General features: G+C 48.9%; 1 protein-coding gene across 3 annotated transcripts in view; it reads right to left on the bottom strand.

Moving 5' to 3' along the window:
- UBE3D (ubiquitin protein ligase E3D) overlaps positions 1-23,143 on the bottom strand; it is a 1,234,197-nt gene that overhangs the window by 915,583 nt on the left and 295,471 nt on the right. For all 3 annotated transcript variants that reach the window (XM_069606318.1, XM_069606319.1, XM_069606317.1), the window contains exon 4: positions 21,503-21,719. In XM_069606318.1, the coding sequence (XP_069462419.1) occupies positions 21,503-21,719 (217 nt within the window). The remainder of the gene's footprint in view (positions 1-21,502; positions 21,720-23,143) is intronic.

Raw genomic sequence — 23,143 nt, forward strand, 5'->3', positions numbered from 1 at the left:
AGAGGAGGCAGGGCGGGAAGTTTTCTGACTGGCGGGGGACACAGGAGCAGGAGGCCAAAGGGGGAAAGGCTCACATTGAAGTGGCCCTAGAAAGGGGTGGCAATAAGAGGTCTAGCAGGGATCTAGACAGTTCAAATGAATGACCCATAATGTGCGGGGGCTTAACGCCCCCCGAGTAGAAAAAAGCTGGAGAGGTTTACGAAGAAGGAGGGGCCGGACATATTGGGTCTAGAGGAAACGCATCTGCTACATAAAGACCAAAAGAGGTTGAGAATTAGGGGCTTCAACCAAATTTTCCAGGCCTCAGTGGCCACTAAAATGGCAGGAGTGGCTTTGGCGTTTAAAAATTTGGTACAGTTCAGGGACAAGTGCATAGTCCGGGACAAGGGGGTAGATACCTCATAGTGCATGGGTCATGCTTGGGGATGGTTTGTACAATTGCGGTTATATACGCTCCAAACTCAGGACAGGAAAAGTTTTTGAAGCAGTTCCTTGAAATTTTAAGTAAAGTGGCAAGGGGCCCTGTGGTGATCATGGGGGATTTTAATTTAGCCTGGGACGGGGCTCGTGACAGATCAGGGGAGAGGGGAATGGGCATGGTGAAAGCGGTCTCGGCGGCTGTGCAAGAGAGAATGGCAGAGTTGGGCCTGAGGGATGTGTGGCGAGAAACACGTGGGGATGAGGTGGGTTATACATTTTTCTCGGGGGTGCATGGGACCCATTCTTGGATAGATTACATCTGAGTATCAGCGTCCCTCCTGGGGCGGGTCAAGGAGGTAGAAGTGGGTCCCTTGGGTATAGCGGATCATAAAATCATAAAATTCTTACTATGCATTTAGAACTAGGGGAGAGGAGGAGGGGGATTTGGAGCTGGACATACCCGGCGGCCCTCATGAGAGATCCAGTACTCAGGGAGGAAATAAAGGGTAAAATCAAAAAAGTTCATGGAGGAAAATAGAAGAGGGGATACATCTGAGGGGATAAGATGGGACGCGTTTAAGGCCACTATCAGAGGAGAACTTCTAGCGGCCAAGGCCAATTGGGATAGGCAAACGGGGGAGCTTGAGAGACAACTGGAGGGTGAAGTTGAGGCTGCTCGACTAAGAGCAGAGGCAGCACCGTCTAAAGCCTCTCTGAGAGAGTATTGGAGAGCTGAGGGGCAGCTCCAATTCCTCCGACCGAAAAAAGCTGAGGGGGCCTTACTGTTCGTTCGACAAAGATACTATGCCAAGGTGAACAAATCTGACACCTTATTGGCCAGACTCTTGAGAGGGGAGGCAGTGAAGAAGGTGATAGGGGCCCTTAGGTCAGAGGCGGGACAAAGGGTAACGCAAAATGAGGACATCCAGCAACTCCTCGCAGCCTACTACGAGGCACTCTATACATCACAGCAGCCCACCCCTCGAGTTCAGGAAGAACTGCTAGGGAAAGTTAATTTGCGCAAAATCAGTGCGGAGTCTTAGGTGAGCATAAGCCAAGAGATTACAGAGGACGAGGTGAGAAAAGTGATATTAAATCTTCCCCCTGGTATGGCTCCGGGCCCAGACGGCTACATGGTCGCGTTTTATAAAACATTCTCGGCTTTTCTTGTCCCGCACTTGACCCACTTATTCAATACGTTTAAGGACACTGGACATATGTAATGATTCCTGCCCCTCATGTCCCCGGCCCTCCAAGATGTCAGGCTGGAGCCAGGCCACGATCACCTACATGGCCCTCAAAGACCTCTCCATCCCTCCAAAGACCCACTTGGAGTCAGACTTGGCGCTTGTGGCACAAGACTCACTCACTCCCATAGGATAACATTGGGGATTGGACTTGTAGTGCATTGATGGGGACACGATGGATGCCCCCACATATTTTGGTTCCCAGAACTGCATGTGCTGTCTAGTCTTTTGGGTGTGGTTCAGCCCAGAGACACCTGGAATACCCATACCCAGAGACTATTTAAGCCACACCCAGGCTGAGAAACATGCTTTGCGTTTTCTGCACCTGCAGCGTGACACTCACCGTGTTCGGATCAGTCTCCAGTAGGCCTGCATCTTTCTTCTGCGCTCAGCTCCTGCAAGAACAAGAACACCGTTAGGAACAGCCTTACCCTGCAGCGCTTCTGCCCATCATTCATCGCTCCTTCTGTTCTGCGGGCATCTTCGGCTGTGTTATTCCCATTCCGGCATGCCGCTTCCTAAGGAAAAGGGAAAAGAACAGAAAAAAAGGCATTAGTAAGCATTCTACAAATCTTCGCTTATTTTTAAATTCTGTACAAGCTTCAAACGCTTACCGGAATCCCAGCCGCTCTGGGGGAACTCTGTCTCTGCAACTTCTCATCCATCTGTAAGAGGGAAAAAACACTCCAGGTTAGCATGGAAACATCTAGAGGTGCCGCATACCGCGCTTATCCACTGCATTTGTTCTTCATAACCGGCATCCACGCTAAAAACGTCGCGGCACCTAAAAGACACAGAAAAATAACTCAGTTCAATGCAAATACGAAAGGGGTGCATCGCGCTCTCACTCACCTTCAGCGCTACTCATCTCATCAGCACGCCGCCATCCCCGGACACCGGCCAGCATCTAAGGAAGGAAAGGAACGAAGTTAGAGAACTGTTCAAAAGACTCATCATACTTACCTGTCGGACTCTTGCCAGTGAAGTAACTAGGCAGCAACGAGCCTGCATCAATCAACGCGCCCCTGCGCTGAAAGCAGGACGGAGAGCACACCAACCAAGAAAACAAGGTGAGCTGGGATCAAAGGGAAGGGTTGGACCCCGGGTAAAAAGGGGTTCAAGCACACAGAGACAATAGGGAGTTAAACTCCTGTGCTTCAAGCCCCGTCTCCAGTCGAATAGCCCCTAGGGAAGGGTTTGAGGTCGTAAGAGGTCAGAACAGGCTGAGTGACATCCCCGTGGATACCAGGTGAGCGTTACAACGTATCACTGCATCTATGGAGGAAGCTAAAATGTCCCTGATCTTGAAACCCCATAAGGACCCCCTGGAACGGTCTTCGTATAGGCCGATAGCATTGATTAATATTGATGCTAAAATCTACACTAAGATTTTGGCCAACTGATTAGAGGGATTGCTCCCGGAATTAATCCACCAAGACCAATCAGGGTTTATCCGCGGCAGGCAGACGGCAGATAATCTAATGTGTATAGCACATTTAGTGGAAAAGACGCAGAAAACGAACACTCCCGCTGTCCTACTCTCTTTGGATGCTGAGAAGGCTTTCGACCGCGTGGAGTGGTCGTATCTCTTTCGCACTATGGAGAGGATGGGTCTTGGAGGGGACTTCTTACAAATGGTGAAAGCCAATTATCAAGAACCAAAAACCCGGATTATGGTGAATGGGACCCTCTCACGCATTATTCACTTAAATAGGGGTACAAAACAAGGCTCTCCATTGTCCCTGCTGCTTTATGCCTTATACTTGGAGCCACTCCTGCAAATGATATGGGATGAAGAGGGGATACAGGGGATTTCGTTCGGGGGAAAATCGCATAAGGTCACAGCATTTGCAATGATATGCTTCTCTCCGTAACCAACCCATTAGATTCTATCGAGGCTAGTAAGAAGGTAATGGATAACTTTGAGGAGGCCTCGGGACTTCGCATCAATTTGGGAAAATCAGAGCTTATGGGTTTGGCTTTGGGTGGGGCCTTGAGCGACAGATTGAAAGTGGATACCCCGTTTATCTGGTCCCCCGAGGGAATAAAATATCTGGGAGTGCGGGTTACCCCTACTCTTAGGGGTTGGTACGCGGCAAACTATCTCCCTCTCCTGGACCGGATTAAAAAGGACATCAGGAGCTGGGGGTCACTACATATCTCCTGGCTGGGGCGTCTGGCCGTGATCAAGATGGTCATATTGCCACTTTTGCTTTATTTGTTTCAAGCCATCCCGCAGATGGTTCCAGAGAAATTTTTTAGGGAGATCCGATGCTTAACAAAGGAGTTCATCTGGGAAGGAAGACGGGCTAGACTCAGCAGATGCCTGCTAGAGGCCTCCAGGAAGGGGGGGGAGATTGGCTCCTCCTAATTTCAGGCAATATTACGAAGCAACCCAGTTACAAATTATCAGAGTGGTTGCGGAAAGGTGAGGGACCCTTATGGGTCGGCATGGATAAGGCGATGACCAAATATGACATGGAGGGGATTTTGTGGTTGAGGAAGGACCTTCGACCTAAAAAGATTTATGAAAGCTCCATTACGGGCTTAATGGCGTCCAACTGGGACCGGCTGGCTAGGAAGAAGGGAATTACGTCCTTCCCATCCCCTTTTACACCGATATTTAACAGCGCTGACTTCAACCCCGGAACCGAAAAAGGAGCATTCACGCAATGGGATGAGGGGGGATGTAGGCGAATCTGTGACATGTTTCAGAATGGGGAAATCCTGTCATTTAGAGACTGTAAAGAGGCCTTTGGGCGAGCGAGAGAGGCTTAGGTATGCTCAATTGCGCCATTAGCTGCTTCAGCCCCCAAACAAACAGGCAGCAACAAGGGAGGTCACTTCCCTTGAGAAATTCCTACACACCAATGATGGGTTTAAAGGTCTAATTGGCAACCTGTATAACATCTTGGAAGAAGCTAGACCTCATGAAAGATGGCCCTTCATGACAAGGTGGAAGCGGGTATTAAGGAGAGCGTTGGAACCGGATGTTTGGTCCTGCTTGTGGAGGGAAATCCCTAAGGTGCCAAAGGCTTCGCAGACACAAGAGGCCTGGTATAGGATAATATACGGATGGCACTATACACCGGAAATCCTGCATAGGATGAACCCTGAGGTCGCAGGGGAGTGCTGGAGAGGCTATGGGCAGGAGGGAACGGCCGAACATATCTGGTGGAGGTGTCCTAAAACCGCTCCATTCGGGGAGGAAATACGGAGGGGACAGGAACAAGTACTGGGAGTGGGGGGATTGAACCTCCAGAACATATACTGCTGGGCATCCGAGGCGGAGGCGCAGCCGGGGAACAGCGCAGCAGAGTGAGAGCGAGGGTGATATTGACACTTACGGCTATGACTCTCATTGCCCAAAGATGGAGGAGTATTAATGTTCCGACCTTCCAGGACTGGCTACGAAGGTTATGGGAAACTGTTGCTCTCAAGTGGGCGAGTTATGCAATGAATGGGGATTTGTTGAGATTTGCAAATGACTGGGGAGAGACGTTGGCCTACCTCAGACGATTACAGAGCGAATTGGTGCCCCCAATGCCTTAAGATTTTGGACCTGTATCAAGCTTAATGTGTGTGCCCAGCCAGGGGCTTTACTGGAAAGGAGGAGATACTCGCCTGTGGGGGCAGGGGGGGAGGGTTCTGTTGGTTTTTTCTTTGTTCTATGTTACTGTTCATGTGTAAAACCTAATAAAGAGATGTTGAAAACAAAAAATAATCAGAGGAGACCCCCTGATCTAGGTGCTGCTTTCATAGCAGTAATTTGCAGGTGCCTTGTCCATGTTCCATTTTATGTGAAAAGTAGACCCAGATAACAATAGGACTCAGCCTCCTCAATGTGCACTACCCTTTAAAAACCATGAGAAATTATTTCTTTGTGTTCCAAACACTACCACTTTCGTTTTAGCCATGTTCAACTTTAGGCCATGACTACTAAATTATTCTTCTGTGTAAATGAGCCCTTGTGGTAGGGCCCACATGGGTCGAATCTAATACAGCAGTATCATCAGCATATAGGAGCGCCCCGAAGCAAGTGCTTTGCAATAACAGGGGGATAACCTTTATGCAACATTAGGGGGATACAAATCTGAAAGAAACTGTGTGAATACCGGGGCTAATGCACAGCCCTGCTTCACCCCTTTATTTGTTGATCGGTTTTCTGACGTACTAACAAATCGTGTGTTTCGAACAGCTGCATGCATATCGGAGTACCAGAGTCGGATCAAATTTAAAAGCCCTGCAGGCATCTTTAATGCCGCTAATTTTACCCACAAACAATTCCTAGGAATAGAGTTAAAGTCTTTCTCTTTGTCAATGAAGGACACATATAAAGTTTCCCCCTCTAATTGAACAAAATTAATCAATTAAAACAATTAGGAGTAAGCAGTGATCCAGCATAGAACAGCCTTTCTGGAATCATGCTTGTGAAGGGTTTCAGCAAATTCAGTGAATGAGCTCACTCCTGTACTCAACATTTAGTCAAGACTTTATTTGATATGTCCAAGAGTGAGATTGGCTGATAACAGGGTTACTTATGGAGCCTTATTTAATATAGGTACTATCAAACTCCTTCAACAAGAGCAAGCAAAAATGCCAGATTGACTAACTGAATTAAATAATTGAATTTAAAGGATTATATAAAATAGGATGCCGCCAACTCGCAAACCATTTAAAAATATTTGAGTGCAGACTGTCTGGGCTGGAGGCTTTACCAGATGTGATCTTATATTCTTGTAGATCTCTTCTGCACTAAACACAATAGGGCTGATTCACAGAGCTTTTTCCAATAGGGTTGCGCCACTATAAAACGCTTCTGTGAATTAGGCCCAATGTCTCTAGCACTTACATCCTTATCTTGATCACAAATGCTGGATCAAAGTCAAGGTACTCCCCGACCTAGCTGAAGCCCTACTAATCCGTACCCCGCAACGCTGTCCTATGGTAGAGCCCTAACCATCGAATCCTTCGACTCCTGGTTTAAAGAATCACTCATTGCTCTCCCCCCTCGCGCCCCTCAACCTCACGCAAAGGACCGTCCCCGAATGGTTCATGCCCCACCTGAGGACATTCAAAAACAAAATAACACTCTTGAGTGCAAATGGCAAGCATCTAAAACCGAAAGGCCAAAAAAGCCTATTACAATAAACAAATTCTGAACTGTGGCAGCAGCAGCAAAGAACGCCACAAGATCATTTCCGAATTCGTGAAACCTACTTGCACCTCTGCCCACAACACTCCCACAAAATCACTCTGCAACTCCCTCTCGCTACACTTCTACAACACTGCACTTCACAGAATGGTAACCCTGAACACCAACTTGTCCTCACTCACCCCCTGCCGTACAGGACCCCTCCTGACCCCATTCCCCTGACGCCCACTTTACCAACCTTCGACCCTTTGAAACTCACATCCAGAGAAAAATTCCTTGACCAACTATCAGCTAGCAGACCCTTCGAGTCACCCCTTACCTCTGCCCCACTTCTGTTCTGAAAGAAATATTCTCCTCCACCTGAGCAGGAGAACATTCAAGAGCCATACTAAACGACTCCCTCACCTCTGGCATCTTCCCTGAAGCCTCTAAAATTGTGCATGTCAAGCCACTTCGAAAAAAAAGGCATCCATCGACCCCCTTGACCCTAAGAATTACAGGCTGATCTCCAACACCAGATTTCTTGCGAAACTCATTGACCGGACTGCATACTCCCAGCTCAACTGCTTTGTAGAATCCAACATACTCCTCGACCCCACACAATCAGGTTTCAGACCTCGACATAGAACAGAAACCACTCTGATCTCGATCTGGGATGATCTCAAGGTCACGGCAGACTCTGAGGATTGCGCATCGCTGATTCTCCTGATCTCTCTGCAGCCTTTGACACCGTTAATTCAATCCTCCTTGACCGCCTCCACTCCCTAGGAATCCGTGGCTCAGCACTCAATGGATTGCATCCTTCCTCAGCAACAGCAAATACATTGCCTTCCTCTTCCCTTTTGTCTCAACTGCTTGTGCTGTGAACACTGGAGTACCCCAAGGCGCATGCCTCTCTGCTCTCCTTTTCAACCTCTATCTGACCAGTCTACCATGAATCATCCGCGCGCAACCTCTCCTGTTACAACTATGCCGAAGATACCCAAATTAGCCTTAAAATCCCCAAGATAAGCACCAACCCACTTCCCGACCTTGAAGCTTGTCTCCACCACCTCAAGCTTCTTAGACACATTTGTCCTTACCTCTCCTACCCCAACAGACTTGCCGCGGTTATGTCTATTGTAATGTCGAGACTAGACTATGCCAATTCCTTATACCTGGGAGCAAGGCCATACCAACTCAACAAACTCCAAAGAGCCCAAAACGCTGCTGCCAAACTCCTCTTCGCCCTGGGACACAGAGACCACATCCCACCTGCTCTCTGCACACTCCACTGGCTCCCAGTCGGACAAAGGGCCATATTCAAGACGTTATGCATTACCCACCGAGCAGTGCACAAGACCGCCCCAACGTATCTACAAGAGAAGATAAAACCCTACCTCCCATCTCGAACCCTAAGATCAAGCACTGCCTTCTTTCTAGTGATTCCAACCTCTAACTCTGTCAGGATTGAAGGATCCGCCTTCTCATCCTTGGCCAAAACTCTGTTGAACTCACTACCACCACAGTCGACACACCAAAGACTACATGGCCTTCTGCAAATCTCTAAAAACCTATCTCTTTCCATAAATGCTGATTAAAACCATCTGAGGCAGCTGAAACAATGCAAAAGGTCGACAAATGTTCAAGAGATCCCGAGCAATGACGCCTCTGAATGCGACTAAGTCACTAATAATTTTACTCTGAACGCAGCAATTGCAAACGTGCACCTGAAATCCGGAACAGCAAGCTCTTTAGATCAAAACCTCTGCCCAGACACTCACCACTCCTATCACCATGCTCACTCTCTACTCTACACCAACACAAAATTAGAGAGCAGCTATACCTCTCAATCAATTTCGGCCTATCTGCTCACATACGAACAATACTTCATTAACACCTCAACATTCTGATAAAACGCAGCTATACCCCAAGAAAATAGGCCTAGCTGCACACATAAGCGCTCTGTACAGGCCTAACGCAGCCAGAACCCAGTCTTGGTGAACCAGCTCCAGACTGCACACATTCAACTGATATCAAATACCACCACACCTAATGCTAGGGTGCAGCTACCACCAAGAAATTGCATCAGCTGCGCACATAATCAGTGCACCCAAGCACCCTATCACACCTTACTCTCTCGACTGACCTGGACTACAGACCCGAGGGCGTTCCACCTACCAGCGCTTTGAGGTCATACCAATGATATATAGACCGCTATATAAATGCCAAAAAACATAACATAACATACCTACAGCTGATCTGCATCAAAGAAAATCCCTGAAAATTGAATATCCATCGATTTGATGAAATATGAGCATCAATATTTCCTCTTAAATTATCAAACCCCCTAACCACCAGCTTCTAGAATAATCTACAATTGTTTGTACACACTGCCCTCTCTAACTGATCCCATTGATTGATATCATGGTCCAGTCGTTTCTCATTTAATATTTATTTGTATTCCTTCTTCAGGCTATATAAATGTCCTGCATGAGTAACCACATGGATCAGGAGTCCCAGGTCCCAGTCAAACTATTTGGCCCCTTCCTCAACTTAGATTGGGACGGGGGTTATTATAGCTAGAGGAGTTATAATTAAAATCGATATTTTCAGCCAGGCTGCTAAACCCCTAAACCACTAATGTTATCAAACTTGGTGGATGCAATCCAGTCTGTAATTTTTTTAATTTCTGCAGACGGTAGAATACACTCCAATTCCTCCTTGACCGTTCTTTCTAGGGACATATTACCCACCTTCATGACATACCGCCTCTTAGATCTTCAATTACCTCTTGCGCAAGCAATAACTGGCAGCAGTGAAACCCAACAACACCATGACAAATCTACATATGGAAAATCAAGAAAGTGAAAAATCTCCCACTGTCAAAGATCATCTGGCAGAGAACCTCACCTGGTGCTGGGAAAACAACCAACACCCTGCAGGTCAGCAACCTGAAGAGTTTCTCAGTGATACACTTCCCACGATACTTTGAATCACCACAAAGCACATCATTCTTCAACAAACTGTCCTCGCAAACCACCATTCACTGGAGTCAGGAAAACAATAAAAATTTTAAAAAAGAACCTTTACATTTTCCTTGAAGACCAATTCAATGCACAAAAGAACAAAAGAATACCATGGTCCCAGCCACCAAACGACAGCCCTCTGGAACCAACAGAGATGACCCAGAAACATCACAGCTACAGGCCTCTTCATCAACACTCACTCCATATTGAAACATAGCACAGGCATCTATGACTTGATCTGCAAGGGTAACACAGATGTAGTCTTGATCACAGAAACCTAGATAACAGGCAACTACCCTGCTGTATTAAATGAGACCATCCCCTTGAATTATAGCATTAAATCAATCAATCACACCAGCAAGGAGAGGTGGAATCACCCTTGTGTCCATTGACACAAAAGTATCAACCTCGAACTCCACCACGGACTGGAAATCATTCATACTACATTGCATCACCACATACATGTCCTCACTCACTTTCCTGCTAATGAACAGACCCAGCATAATGCAACTCCACTTCACTGTCCACCACCATCATCTCACCATACTGGGTGATTTCAACCTTTAGTTGGAGGACACAAAGAAACAGCTATCAAAAGCCTTACGGCAAGCCTGGCCACCATGCAGCCTGGACACCATGCACTTGAAACAATTAGTGAGAGCGGCCAGGCACACATCCAGACATTCTCTAGATGGAATTTTATGTAACTAAAATGCTATTACATCGGCACCACCACACTCCACCTTTCTCCATATTCAAGCCCAAAAGTCTCAAATCTCCATTGACAACCAATCATGGTAGGACATCAAGCTAGACAAGTTCCTCACAAAAATAAATGTCTAAACCACAATTTGCTTCACCAAACCACCTAGGAACACCAGAAGGACAACTCCACTCCCTCCAAGAATAGATTGCACAACTTTGCATGCATGGGCTCTAGGGATGCCTTTCAAACTCTTTTTTTAAAACGTGTTAACAAACAACCTGCCCTTCCACAATGAAACTAGCGCCTAGATACCTACGGGTTGTGTGCGCTGTAAATAAATGCAAAAATAAAAAATAAATGTTCCCAAAAATAAAAGATGCTGGATGGTTCCCCACCAAACACAGCTACCTCAAGGTAAAGAATAGAAGGCTACAGCAAATCTGAACGAAAGATTACCTTGAAACCACTGACAGCATGAGAAAAAAGGGCATCAATGGTAAAGGACAAAGTCCATTACCAAAATCGCAAAGAATCCACTTAGAACAAAAGGAACAAGTTACTTACCTGTAACTGCTGTTCTCCAGCATGGGTCTGGCATGGATTCACATGCTCATGAATATTCCCCGTCGTCAGGCTGGGAATCCTCGGTAAAGAAAAAACCAGTATCAGTTTTGTTTCTGATCTGTCTTTCGTAGTAATAACCAATCACTGGTCTCTGCGTCATACTGACCACAGCCAATTACTGCCCTCTACCTAAGCACCGCCTCTGGCAGCCATCTTCAGATTTGGAAGCACGTGAAGTGGCAGTATAACCAAGTGAAGAGCCGCAGAGGGGTAGGCGGGAGGGTTCGCATGTGAATCCATGCCAGACCCATGCTGGAGAACAACAGTTACAGGTAAGTAACTTGTTCCTTCTCCAGCATGGGGTCTGGCATGGATTCACATGCTCATGAATAAAGAATGCATAGCAGTACACACATGCACAACCACGGGAGATGGCAAAGGCTCAACATTAAGCATTACATCAAACTCAACATTAAGCATCTTACCTCCTCACCAGGCTCACCTCAGGCGAACAGGTTGCGCAGCATGCTTGGCCGACCCTGGACTCCTCCCTGGAATCCCGATCGACGCAGTAGAATTTCGTGAAGGTGTGCGTCGACCTCCACGTAGCAGCCCTGCATATGTCCAGCAGGGGCACACCAGAAAGGAACGCCGTGGTAGCTGCGATCGCTCTGGTGGAATGGGCTCTCGGACGGCCAGGCAGCGGTCGGTTTGCCAACCGATGACAGTACATGATACAGCCGGAGAGCCATCTGGAAATGGAAGCCTTCGAGAGAGCCTTCCCCTGATTGACAGGTCCAAAATTCACAAAGAGTTGTGACGTCTTCCGAAAACACTTTGTGCGGTCCACGTAGAACTTCAGCGCTCTAGCCACATCCAGCGAGTGCAAAGTCCTCTCAGCCGGCGACGAAGGCGACGGGAAGAACACAGGCAACACCAAGGGTTTGTTGAGATGGAAGTCCGACGGTACCTTGGGCATGAAGGAGGGGTGCGTCCTGAGCACTACCCTCGTGTCGTGAAAAGTCAAGTACGGGGCCTTGCAGGAAAGGGCCTGGATCTCTCCCACCCGTCGTGCGGAGGTGATGGCCACAAGAAACGCTGTTTTCCACGACAGAAACTTCAACGGGGCCGAGTGCAGAGGCTCGAACGGAGGTCCCATGAGCTTGGTCAGCACCACGTTGAGCTCCCACGCCGGGGCCGGCGCCTTCACCGGCGGGAACGATCTGAACAGTCCCTTCATGAACTCTTTCACCAGACGATGAGACCACAAGGACGTCCGGCCCGTGGTTCTGGTGTATCGGGAGATCGCAGCAAGGTGAATCTTGATGGACGCGTGTGCCAGTCCAGCTTTGGCCAGCGTCAGCAGGTACGGCAGTACTTGGGGAGCCGTAATCCGTAGAGGGTTAATCTTCTGTGCGTGGCACCAGACAGAGAACCTCTTCCATTTGTGTCCGTAGCATTTAAGAGTCGAGGACGCCCTGGCCTTTGCAAGAACCTCTCTGCAGTCGGCCGGTATGTCGTATCCTCCAAACTCTAGCGCCGCAGGAGCCAGGCCTGCAAGTTCAGCGATTTCGGGTCGTGGTGGAGGATGGCGCCTCCTTCCCTGGAGAGTAGATCCGCGTCCCTGGCAGCTTGATTGGCGGGGACGCTGACAAGTCCAGAAGGTCCGGGAACCATATCTGCCTCGGCCACACAGGTGCGACGAGGATCATCCTGCACCGCGACCTCTTGAGCTGGTTGACGAGCCGGATTAGCAGTGGCAAAGGAGGGAACGCGTAGAGGAACAGGCCCTCCCAGGGGAACGAGAAGGCATCGCCCATGCTCTTCGCCTGGGGAAACCTGCTGGCGAACCTCCGGCACTTGGAGTTCGTCGCCGTCGCGAACAGGTCGATCTGGGGTGTGCCCCACCGTCGGAAGAGGCGATCCAGTAGATCCTGCCGTAGTTCCCACTCGTGGCACGAGCGCAGCTCCCTGCTGAGTGAGTCGGCAATGGTGTTTTTTATCCCTGCCAGATGAAACGGCACCAGAAACATCCCTTGGGCGACGGCCCAATGCCACAGGTCCTGCGCCTCCTTGGACAGCGCTGGAGACCTGGTTCCGCCCTATTCCCTGATGTAAAACATGGTGGTGGTGTTGTCGGTGAAGATCCTCACCACCTTGCCCTTGAGGGACGGAAGGAAGGACCTGAGGGCCCAGAACACTGCACGGAGCTCCAGGACGTTGATATGGAGGGACTTCTCCGTCGGGAGCCAAAGGCCTCTCGCTTGCAGATTTTCGGTGTGCGCTCCCCACCCTTCCAGGGAGGCATCCGTGTTCACTGTCTCCTGGTGTTCTGGGGTCTGGAAGTCCATGCCCGCCGTCAGATGTGCGCGGTTGCCCCACCACCGGACCGCTCGGCGGAAACTCTCGTCGAGTGTGATCCTCTCCTCGAAGCCGCCCGTCGTTTGGATCCAGCGCGCGTCCAGGAACTCCTGCAACGGGCGCATCCGGAGCCTGCACATGGGAATGAGGTAGATGCAAGAAGACATCATTCCGAGGAGGGACTTGATGGACCTCACCCTGGCCGCGTCGGAAACCAACATCCGCTGTACCTTGCCCAGAATGGACCTGGTCCTTTCCTCCGACGGGGAGGCCAGAAGGGACACTGTGTCGAGCTTCGCTCCCAGAAACAGTGCGTTTTGCGCGGGTACCAGGTGGGACTTGGCGTAGTTCACGGAGAATCCCAGGTCCGTGAGAAGTTGGACGGTCCTTGCCGTGTGCTCCACGGCGAGCTCCCTCGTCTTGGCTCGGATGAGCCAGTCGTCCAGGTAGGGGTAGACGTGGATCCCCTCGCGGCGCAGCTGCGCCGCCACCGGTGCAAGGCACTTGGTGAATACCCTGGGTGCCGACCGTGGTCCGAAGGGGAGGGCTTTGAACTGGTAGTGACGCCCTTGGACCACAAACCTGAGGAATTTTGGGTGCCCCTTTAGGATGGGAATATGGAAGTAGGCATCCTCCAAATCCAACGACGACAGGAAGTCTCCTTCCTCCAGCTGCCCCAGGACGTGCTGGAGGGTGACCATCCGGAACTTCTGCGCCTTAATGAACTTGTTCAGACGTCGCAGCTCTAGGATGGGGCGCCATCCTCCCGTCTTCTTCTTCACGAGGAAGTATCTCGAGTAAACTCCGGAGCCCCGAAGCCTCTTTGGGACGAGTTCGATGACGCCCTTCCTGAGCATCGCCTTTACCTCCAGGAGAAGCTGAGGGACGTGATGCTCTTTCCTGGCCACGGGGGGGACGCGCGGGCACCTTCTTTGAAACTCGAGCGCGTGGCCCCGGGCTAAGGCGTCCAGCACCCAACGGTCGGTGGAGATGGACTCCCACACGCTGACGAAGCTCGCCAGCCGGCCTCCCACCGGGGTGCTTCGGTGGGGGCCCGACCCCACGGCCGGTTCAATCCTGTTTCGACGAGGCTTTGCCGCCTTGACCTCCTTGGCGACGACGGCGGGGTCCGCCAGACTTGCCTCGTCCTCTGTAGGCCTCCTGAGACGACGAGCGGGCCGCTTGACAGTAGGTGGAGAAACCGCCGCCGGAACCTTTGGAGGCGCCCTTGCCTCCGCTGCTCCGAAAGGGCGTCCGTCGTTGCTGCAGAACCCCAAGGGCCCAGGCCGTCTCAGTGTCCGCTTTAATGGCCTGAAGGGAATCGTCCACTGTTTTCCCAAACAGGTTGTTCCCATCGAACGGCATGTCCAGGACTCTGGTCTGTACGTCTTGACGGAAGTCCGTAGCCTTGAGCCATCCACGCCGCCTAAGGCAAACGCCGTTGCCCAACTGGCGAAACCCAGTGTCGGCGATGTCCGTCGCAATAGTGATGGCGTGGTCCGACGCCACCTCGCCTTCCTGTAGGATCTCCAGGGAATCCGCCCTCTTGTCGTCCGGTAGGAAGTCCAGCAGGGGAGCCAGTTTGTACCATAGCTCCCTGTCGTAGCGGGCCACGATAGCCAAGGCGTTGGCCGCTTTAATCGTCGTCGCTGCAGACGAGATGACCCTGCGTCCCATAGCGTCCAATTTCTTTCCCTCGCCGTCCGGTGGGGAAGTCGATGTGGAGGCCGCACCCCCCCCGCTTTCTTCCTGGCCGCCGCGGAGACGACGGAGTCCGGGGTAGGCTGCGCCCGGAGGCACAGGGGGGCCGCGTCCGGGACCCGGTACTTCTTCTCGTACCGGTCTCTTCTAGCTGGCGTCGTGGAAGGGTTCTTGAGGAGGGCGAGGCCCTCATCCCAAATGTCGTCCAGTAGAGGCACCGCGAGGACCGTCTTCCTCTTGGCCTCGCGCCGTTGATAAAGGAATCCTTCCTTTTTCTTCTCCTCAGGGCAGAGTTGGAAAAGCTCGGATGCCCTGGCGATCATGGAGTGGAACGATCCAATCTCGTCAGGCGGAGAAGCCCTGGTGGGAGGTGACGACGGTAGATCCTCGTCGTATACCTCGTCGTCCGTACCCGTCGCTGCCGTGTCAGTCCCCGTATCATCCCCTAGGGTGGACGGGGAGGAGGGCTGGATGGGGCGCGACGGCTGAAAAGGAGGTGGAGGGTGAATCCTTCTTTTCTTGGGCGGGGGAGCACCAGAAGGTCCCGGTTCCGGATCCCCCGACGGGAAAGGTTCCTCCGTCAGCAACGGTAGTCTCGTCCTTATCTCTGAACATAAGGACTGTATAGCCAACAAAATGGCCGCCGAGTTGTCTTGCGGCACTGGCAGAGGGGAATCCGACGGGCGATCAGGGGCCCCGTCGGCACCCTCGACGATGTCGTCGTCACCTGCGTCGGGATCCATCCCGACGGGCCGGTCTTCTTCCACGCCAAGGCCGTGGCTTAAGACCTCAATCAGCTCTTCCTCTGAGGTTGAGGCCGAATCTACGATGACGCCCTGCCCCCCCTTTTTCTTCCCCGCCGGGGGTTTCACGGGGGTCCTATCGATGGGCACAAAAGAGGACTCCCTCCGAGGTGGCAGGGAGACTCTGAGCCCCGAGGTCGCCACCACTGGTGTAGCCTCCACAGGCTGAGCCAGGGCCGCCGCGACAGTATCGATAGAGGGCTTGGCCGGATGGATTAAGGCCTTCACCACCTTAGGTGCGCTCACCGCCTTATCCTTGAGGGGGGGGACACTGCCTCGCTCCCCCTCCGATGGGGCCTTCGAGCTCGACCGGGGCCTCTCCAGGAGCTTCGCCGGGTGCTCGCCCTTCCTCTTACCCGACCCAGAGCGTTGGCTCGTGGCTGAAGGTGCCGGGGAGGGTGCGCCCTGCCTGGAGCCCGTAGAGCCCGACCGTTCGGCGCTCCCGGTGCCAGCGGACTCGCGGTGCTTGGCCTTGTGTTGGACCCCCGTCGTCGGGGCGTCCTCAAAGGTCTTAGAAGACCGCTCGGATTTCTTCCTCTTCTTCTCGCCTGACGGGCTCTTCCCTTCCAGCCAGTTGGCGAGACGTTGATGGCGGTCCTTCATGGTCCGCTCCGACATGTTACCGCAAAACGCACAGTCCTTCTCCACGTGCGTCTTGTCCTCTTGTAAGCAGTAGAGACAAAAGGAGTGTTCGTCCTCCTTAAAGACGTTCTGCAGCTGGCATCCAGGGCAGATCCTGAACAGCTTTCCGGGCGTCGAGCTTCCCTTCTCCTGGGCCATGTCCGGGCCTGAGAAACTTCTGGAGTCCTCCAAAAGCGTAGCTCGACGGAATCTTCACCCTTGAGGGGCGCAGACGAATCCGACACGGGTCCCCGTTGATCGGATGGAGAGTCGGTGGAGCTTGAGGCTCTTTTGACCGAAAAAAACTAAGTTTTTTGAGAAAAACGTGAAAAAATAGCACTAACGCTCGAGAGCAATAGCACGAGGATCCCAACACATGAACGTGCGGTAAAAATCTGAAGATGGCTGCCAGAGGCAGTGCTTAGGTAGAGGGCAGTCATTGGCTGTGGTCAGTACGACGCAGAGACCAGTGATTGGTTATTACTACGAAAGACAGATCAGAAACGAAACTGATACTGTTTTTTTCTTTACCGAGGATTCCCAGCCTGACGACGGGGAATATTCATGAGCATGTGAATCCATGCCAGACCCCATGCTGGAGAATATAAAAAATAGTCAAAGAATTCAAAAACACCTTTATCTTGCATCACCACACTGACCCATCAAAACATCTCAGTGATGCAGTCTCCACACATGTCAATGCCAACATTCTACAGATCCCAGACAGCCTGAGTAAAAAAGAGCCTACAACTACTCTTAGCACCCAACAAAACTCTCATACCAACCCTGGGTTTTCCCCACCTGTTTTCGAATACAATATTTCAGGAGCACAGTCAACATCAGCAGCTCTGCTGGATAACCCAAACATCTGGGCCCCATAATCACAATAAAGCAATAACTCAAAAACCCAGGCCTGCACCCCACTTCTCAGCTCATCAATAGAACAGTGGGCATTCCTGCAAGCCTTCAAAACCACATGCATCAAGCTACCACTAAAGAAAACCATAGCTAACCCAGACAACTCGCTGAGCTACTGCTCCATTTCCATTACATTTTCAGAACTTAAATCCTTGAGAAGTGCATCAACCTGCGTCTCCAGCCCCAAATAAAATAATCATCATCATGCATGAATCACAACAGTGCTGCAGACCATTAAGCAGAGAATCAAACCTCCCAAACATATGAAACGAGCAAAAAAAAATAATGCTGACACAAAGACACCAAGTGCACTTATCCTTCTTGATATCCTAGTGGCCAGATCTATGTACCCCCCCCCCAAAATCTCCTGTTTACCTAGGTTTATAACACCACCCCAACCCTCCACCCCAACCCTTCCCTCACCCTTGTTAACCCCTTACCCCTTGTGTACCCTAAGGCCCGCGGGCATGTTGGCCTGTTATAAAAATTAAAATAAAATAAAAAAATGTATAATAAATACCCCATATATATTTAAACATTTCATATTTTTTCGATTTTTTGATTCGTTAAAAAATCATTCTCTGAAATGTTTTCGGGAAAATAAAAATCACTGGATACCTTAGCGGCCATATAAACTACTAAACACAATATCCTCACTAGTGGAAATTGGATTAGAGAGAACCATTCTACGCTGAATGATGTTAGTCTAAGATAGGACAGAGACTACATGCATATCACCCTTTCTGTCACCTTCCTGTGGCATTACCTGTGGAGTAAGGACACAGCCTTTCACCACAGATATTCAATAGCATGGCCCGTCCTTCTTGGAAATCATCAGTTACTGAGAATTCCCTTACTAACATCAGAGCAGCAGCCTCTACTTGGGGTTTTCACAATATTTGCTTATCCGCCTACAAAGAGTGTTGTAAAATACAGTAGCTAGGCTCTTCCTAAACCTGGAATGGTGAGAACACATCACCACAGCCCTCTGAACACTCTTCTGGCCCCGAATCAAACGTAAAAGGCAGCTCAAATCCCTGTGTCGCCCACCACACCTTTGATGGCAATGACTCAGAGTTCACCAAGAAGAAATGTATACACTACACAGCTGTCAGAACGTTTTGAACCAGCAAGGCGGCACTAGGAACAGACCCATTCTTCAAATGAATAGTCAAACAGGCTCCTCCATCTCATTCCTGGAAACCAAACTTTGGAATACAATGACAAGAAATGCCACACATGTGAAGAGCACCTGAACATCAGACAACCGTTCAAAATATGGCTGTTTTTGAAGGCACAAAATGTGAATTTGCATGGACAAGCGCATTCCAAAGGCCAGACCATTAGGGTTGTTAAAACCTACTAGCCATCATGGACTTCAAGATGCACCAGAGCACAAATGGTACAAACAAAAACAGACTTCAGATCGGCTTCAAACAGATCAGTCTCTCCAACTAGTCCATAGAACAGAATTGTGACATCCACACCACACTCCCTTGCACAAATACTATAAGAGGAACAAAACGGGCATGGCAGAGATACGCTGCAACGCCATGAGCCCCAGCCACATGTTCCCAACATCAGACACATGAGATGAAGTGATCTCTTCCAATGAAACATAACTCTTGTATGCCCACTAGACAGAACAACGTAATCCATGACCCAGAGATAGGAGTCATTTAACCATCACAAACTACAATGTGTGGCGGATCAGAAGAAGGACGCACACTCTCGGAGGACATTTGCAAGATGTATTTACTAAATAATAATATGAAGGTCTAACTATCCCTATCGCCATGGGGTATTCCCTACCTATATGAATAACTAAGGTGCTCGTCAGTCGTCTGTGGATGTCCAAAAGGAATATCACTGCTGTCAAAAAAAGCTAATGCTAACTGACTCTACCACTAACTTAACAAACTAAGATCAGGAGAATGGCTCCCTTCTCCTGATGTGTGCTTCACGCAGTTCTCTTCTTAGTCATTAGACTTCTTGTTAATATGCAATTTTTGAATAGTCTTTCATGACTTTTCTTATAAGGTTGTGTAGCTCACTCATGAGATTATGGACTTTCCTGGAAAGCGATTTCTAAAAAGGAAAGGACTTGTTTAATCCTTGGTTCAATCTTAATGTGCTTTGCATAAGCCAGCAAAGTAAAGTTTCATCTATGATTCTTGTTTTCTTGACACTTATAGTTCACCTTTTCATGGCCTGGTCTCTCTTGTAGTTATTTATCATAGAGGCTTATTTGGCCTTTATTTCATCATATTATTTCTTTGTTACATTTCACTCTTTGACTCTTGACCCCCTCCTGCCAGGGTGGTGTCATCCAAGTCGTATTGATCTTCCCCTCAGGGATGTCAATTATTCTCTTTCTTTCAGTAATACAGTTCAAATTTCTTAATTTTCATTCCAAGCTTTCTCACCTTTACTGGGACGAGTTTCTTGGAGCATATAATGCGTCCCTTTGGTCTTCCGTTCCTCCCGGGTTCCCCGTTACCTTCTGCACAGTTTAGTAACGTCTGCAGGATTCTTATGGGCCTGGCATCTTCTCCTGTTCTCCGTCTCACATTCAGCTTTTTCTTGCTGGTGTCCTCGCAGTACAACTCTCGCTCTTTCTCCCGGCTTCTTGGTATCTCAACGGGGAGCCATGCCATTTGCTGTGGCTTCCCCGGGGTGGTGTCAGAGTCATTGCTCGGGCAACCTGCCCACCAGGACGATCTCGTGGTCACGCCACGACCGAATCTCTGACTCCAGTTGCCTCTGCTTTCCATCTCTAATGCACGCCAGGCTTCCAGCATTTGCTTTGCTGGTTCAAGGTAACTCTGGATCTCACAGGCTCCATGTTCCTCTGCCGCTCTGCATCCAGCTGATGTTATGCTACCAGGGGACCTCCCCAGCTTCAGTATGCGTTCCTCTCTTCTCCCTCTCGTTTGACGAGTACTCCTTCTTTAACCTACTCGTCGAAGTGGATTGGTGATTTCAATTTAAAGAGGCAACTTCTCTTTCTTCCTGATAACACATTTTAACTTTCTCTTCAGTGAAATCTCTTTACTTGGAAGTATTTGATATGTTAGATAGTTCCATGTATGCCATCAAGTGAATAAGCTTAGGGAGTTCCTCACAGGAACAGGAGTCCCCTAACTTGCCTCGACTCCTATGGTGGGCAGGCTCACCTTCCTAACCTCACGGGGGGGAGGGAGGGGCTCCCGCTTGGGGAGAAGGGATGAATTCCCTCAATTCGTCAGACATCACACAACAATCATCATAAAACCAGAACTGAGACGGCAAGGACCCTGAAGTCCAAATTAACAGTATTGGATCTACCCCTTCTCCCTTACAAGCAGACAAAACCATACCAGACCAACAGGCCAATCCACATAGGACACACACCTTCTCAAGAGCTTCCTTAACTACCTTCTTCTACTCCCCAACTACTTTACTAACATTTCAATATTTTATAACCTTCACACTTCATACACGGCCCCCCAAGCATACCAACGATGTATGCTTGCTAGTAACCAAACTACCACATTGACCACGGCAGCACCACTTCGAGCCGTTTACATCGCCCACAACATTGTTAGCACTATTACATACCACAAATCTCCTCCTCCTCCCACACGTGTGGCTTTCTCTGTATCCCTGCAATGATAGTGATGAGATATTGGGTTCTACACTCTGGAAAATCAGTCACACAAGTATCACTGCCACAAACCACCAATAATCGTACCATACACAGCAGCAGGTACTCCAGACTGTGCTCATCCAAACCCCAGGTTTCACAACTGTCTCTCTCTGGACTCCTGCCAACCCCCTCCACCCGTGGCATTCCAGGACCATGCGCCACGAGGCCACCAAAACGGGAGAAGTGTGCTACACAAGACCACTACACATTATATTACAATGATGGTGATAGTAATCAGATTCAGGGAAACCAAGAAGAAACCCACCAATTTCAATGATTCCATTTGGAATTTTCTAGCGAGTATTCTCACCTTTGTCAAGCTTGTGGAAGCGGGAGAATCAATTTCAGTTATTCCTTGTAGAAATGGTTCACTTGTGGCGTTCACCAAAATGTAAGTATCTCCAAGAAAGCAGTCATTGTCCCGTGGCCGAAGGGTCTTGTTCGCAAATGGATCTGCATGGCAGCACCATTCTTCGACTAAAGAATTCCAGTTCTCAGTGGGTAATGGAAGAACTCTGATAAAAATCCTAAAATGGAATGGAAAAAAGAGGGGAAAAATGTATTAAAACAAATACAGAATAGCTCATGTACAAAATAATATGCATAATATGATGTCCACCAGAATGATAGATAACCTTATTGCAAGGATGACTACTATACAACTATTTAGCCATATACACATATTTATTTGTATCTATGACGTTTGTTTGAAAATAACTGGCTGAATCACATTTTGTCACATTTTAATTACCAATTTATTTTTACTGCAGAATGCAGGGGGAGACCCCCGCACCTTGCCCAACACCCACATTTAATAGACCTAAGCCTAACCCACCATCTATATTTTCTGCAGTAAAAAAAAAGGTCAAAACATAATTTGGCAAAATGTGATTTGACCAGTTCATAAGTCGAGCATATTGGGGAATTCCATTTATTTCATGTTAACACAGAGGTCACGCTGACCAGATATTGCTGAAAGAGAAGGGTTTGGCTCCTGAGGCTCAAGGATAAACGCTTACTCTTCAAGAGGTGCTAGCGGCTAAATAAACTACACATGGTACAACTAAGAGTTAAAAAATGTAATGTTTTTCTTGTTTGTTTCATTAGGTGGTGATCTTCAGCCGAAAGGCTATCTCCAATGGGAGAATTCCTCAAACAGTGGTAGTTTTTGTTCTCAGCGACCTAGATGTTTATATATTTTTCTATATATTAATAAAATGTCTTATATAATACAGACAGCATTTCTATTCGAACGCAAACAACGAAAGTACTGCTCTAATGGATGAAGCATCTTACTCCGCAGTTTCTTTCTTACAATACCAGTTACATATTTACATGTATTGATTTCAAATAAAGGACAAATAATTTGAGGTTTAGTTGTCCCTAAGAATGCAAAATAAGAATGCCTATTAAGGTTGGAGTATGGAGAAAGAAGGAATGATTAGAATTATATCTGGCATCCAACGAACTGGATTTTTGAAATGCATAAGTGGGAAAAATAAACATTGCACAGAGGAAGCATATTAGTAGCTCAAAAGGATGCTTAAAACGTTTTTTTTTTACACACAAATATATCTGCAATACTGTCTTAAAGGATAGTTCCGGGACTTTTTTTTTATTGTCCCTACGGTTCGGCCATGTGTTTTTAAGCATAAATCGGTAGATCGTAGAAAACTTTCCTATGGACCTTACCCGACTTTTCGTCCATTAACGCACTCGAAATCAGCCGCCATTTTGTGATAATCCTATCATTTCCCCCCATCGACCTGGCTCACCTGCGTTTGCGGCACTAAATCATATCCCCCGCCCCTGAGCCTGACATCAGCAGACGCGTACCGCCCATTTCCCAACGCCAAAGCACGTCTCGTGTCAACAATCGCTGCGCCTCAGCTAATGAAGTGTCGCCATGGAAATGGCAGGACGCCTCTTTCCTCAATAAGTATAAACACAC

The sequence above is a fragment of the Ambystoma mexicanum genome, chromosome 4p, assembly GCF_040938575.1.
Source record: "Ambystoma mexicanum isolate Mex_15411 chromosome 4p, UKY_AmexF1_1, whole genome shotgun sequence".
Classification (NCBI taxonomy): Eukaryota; Metazoa; Chordata; class Amphibia; order Caudata; family Ambystomatidae; genus Ambystoma; species Ambystoma mexicanum.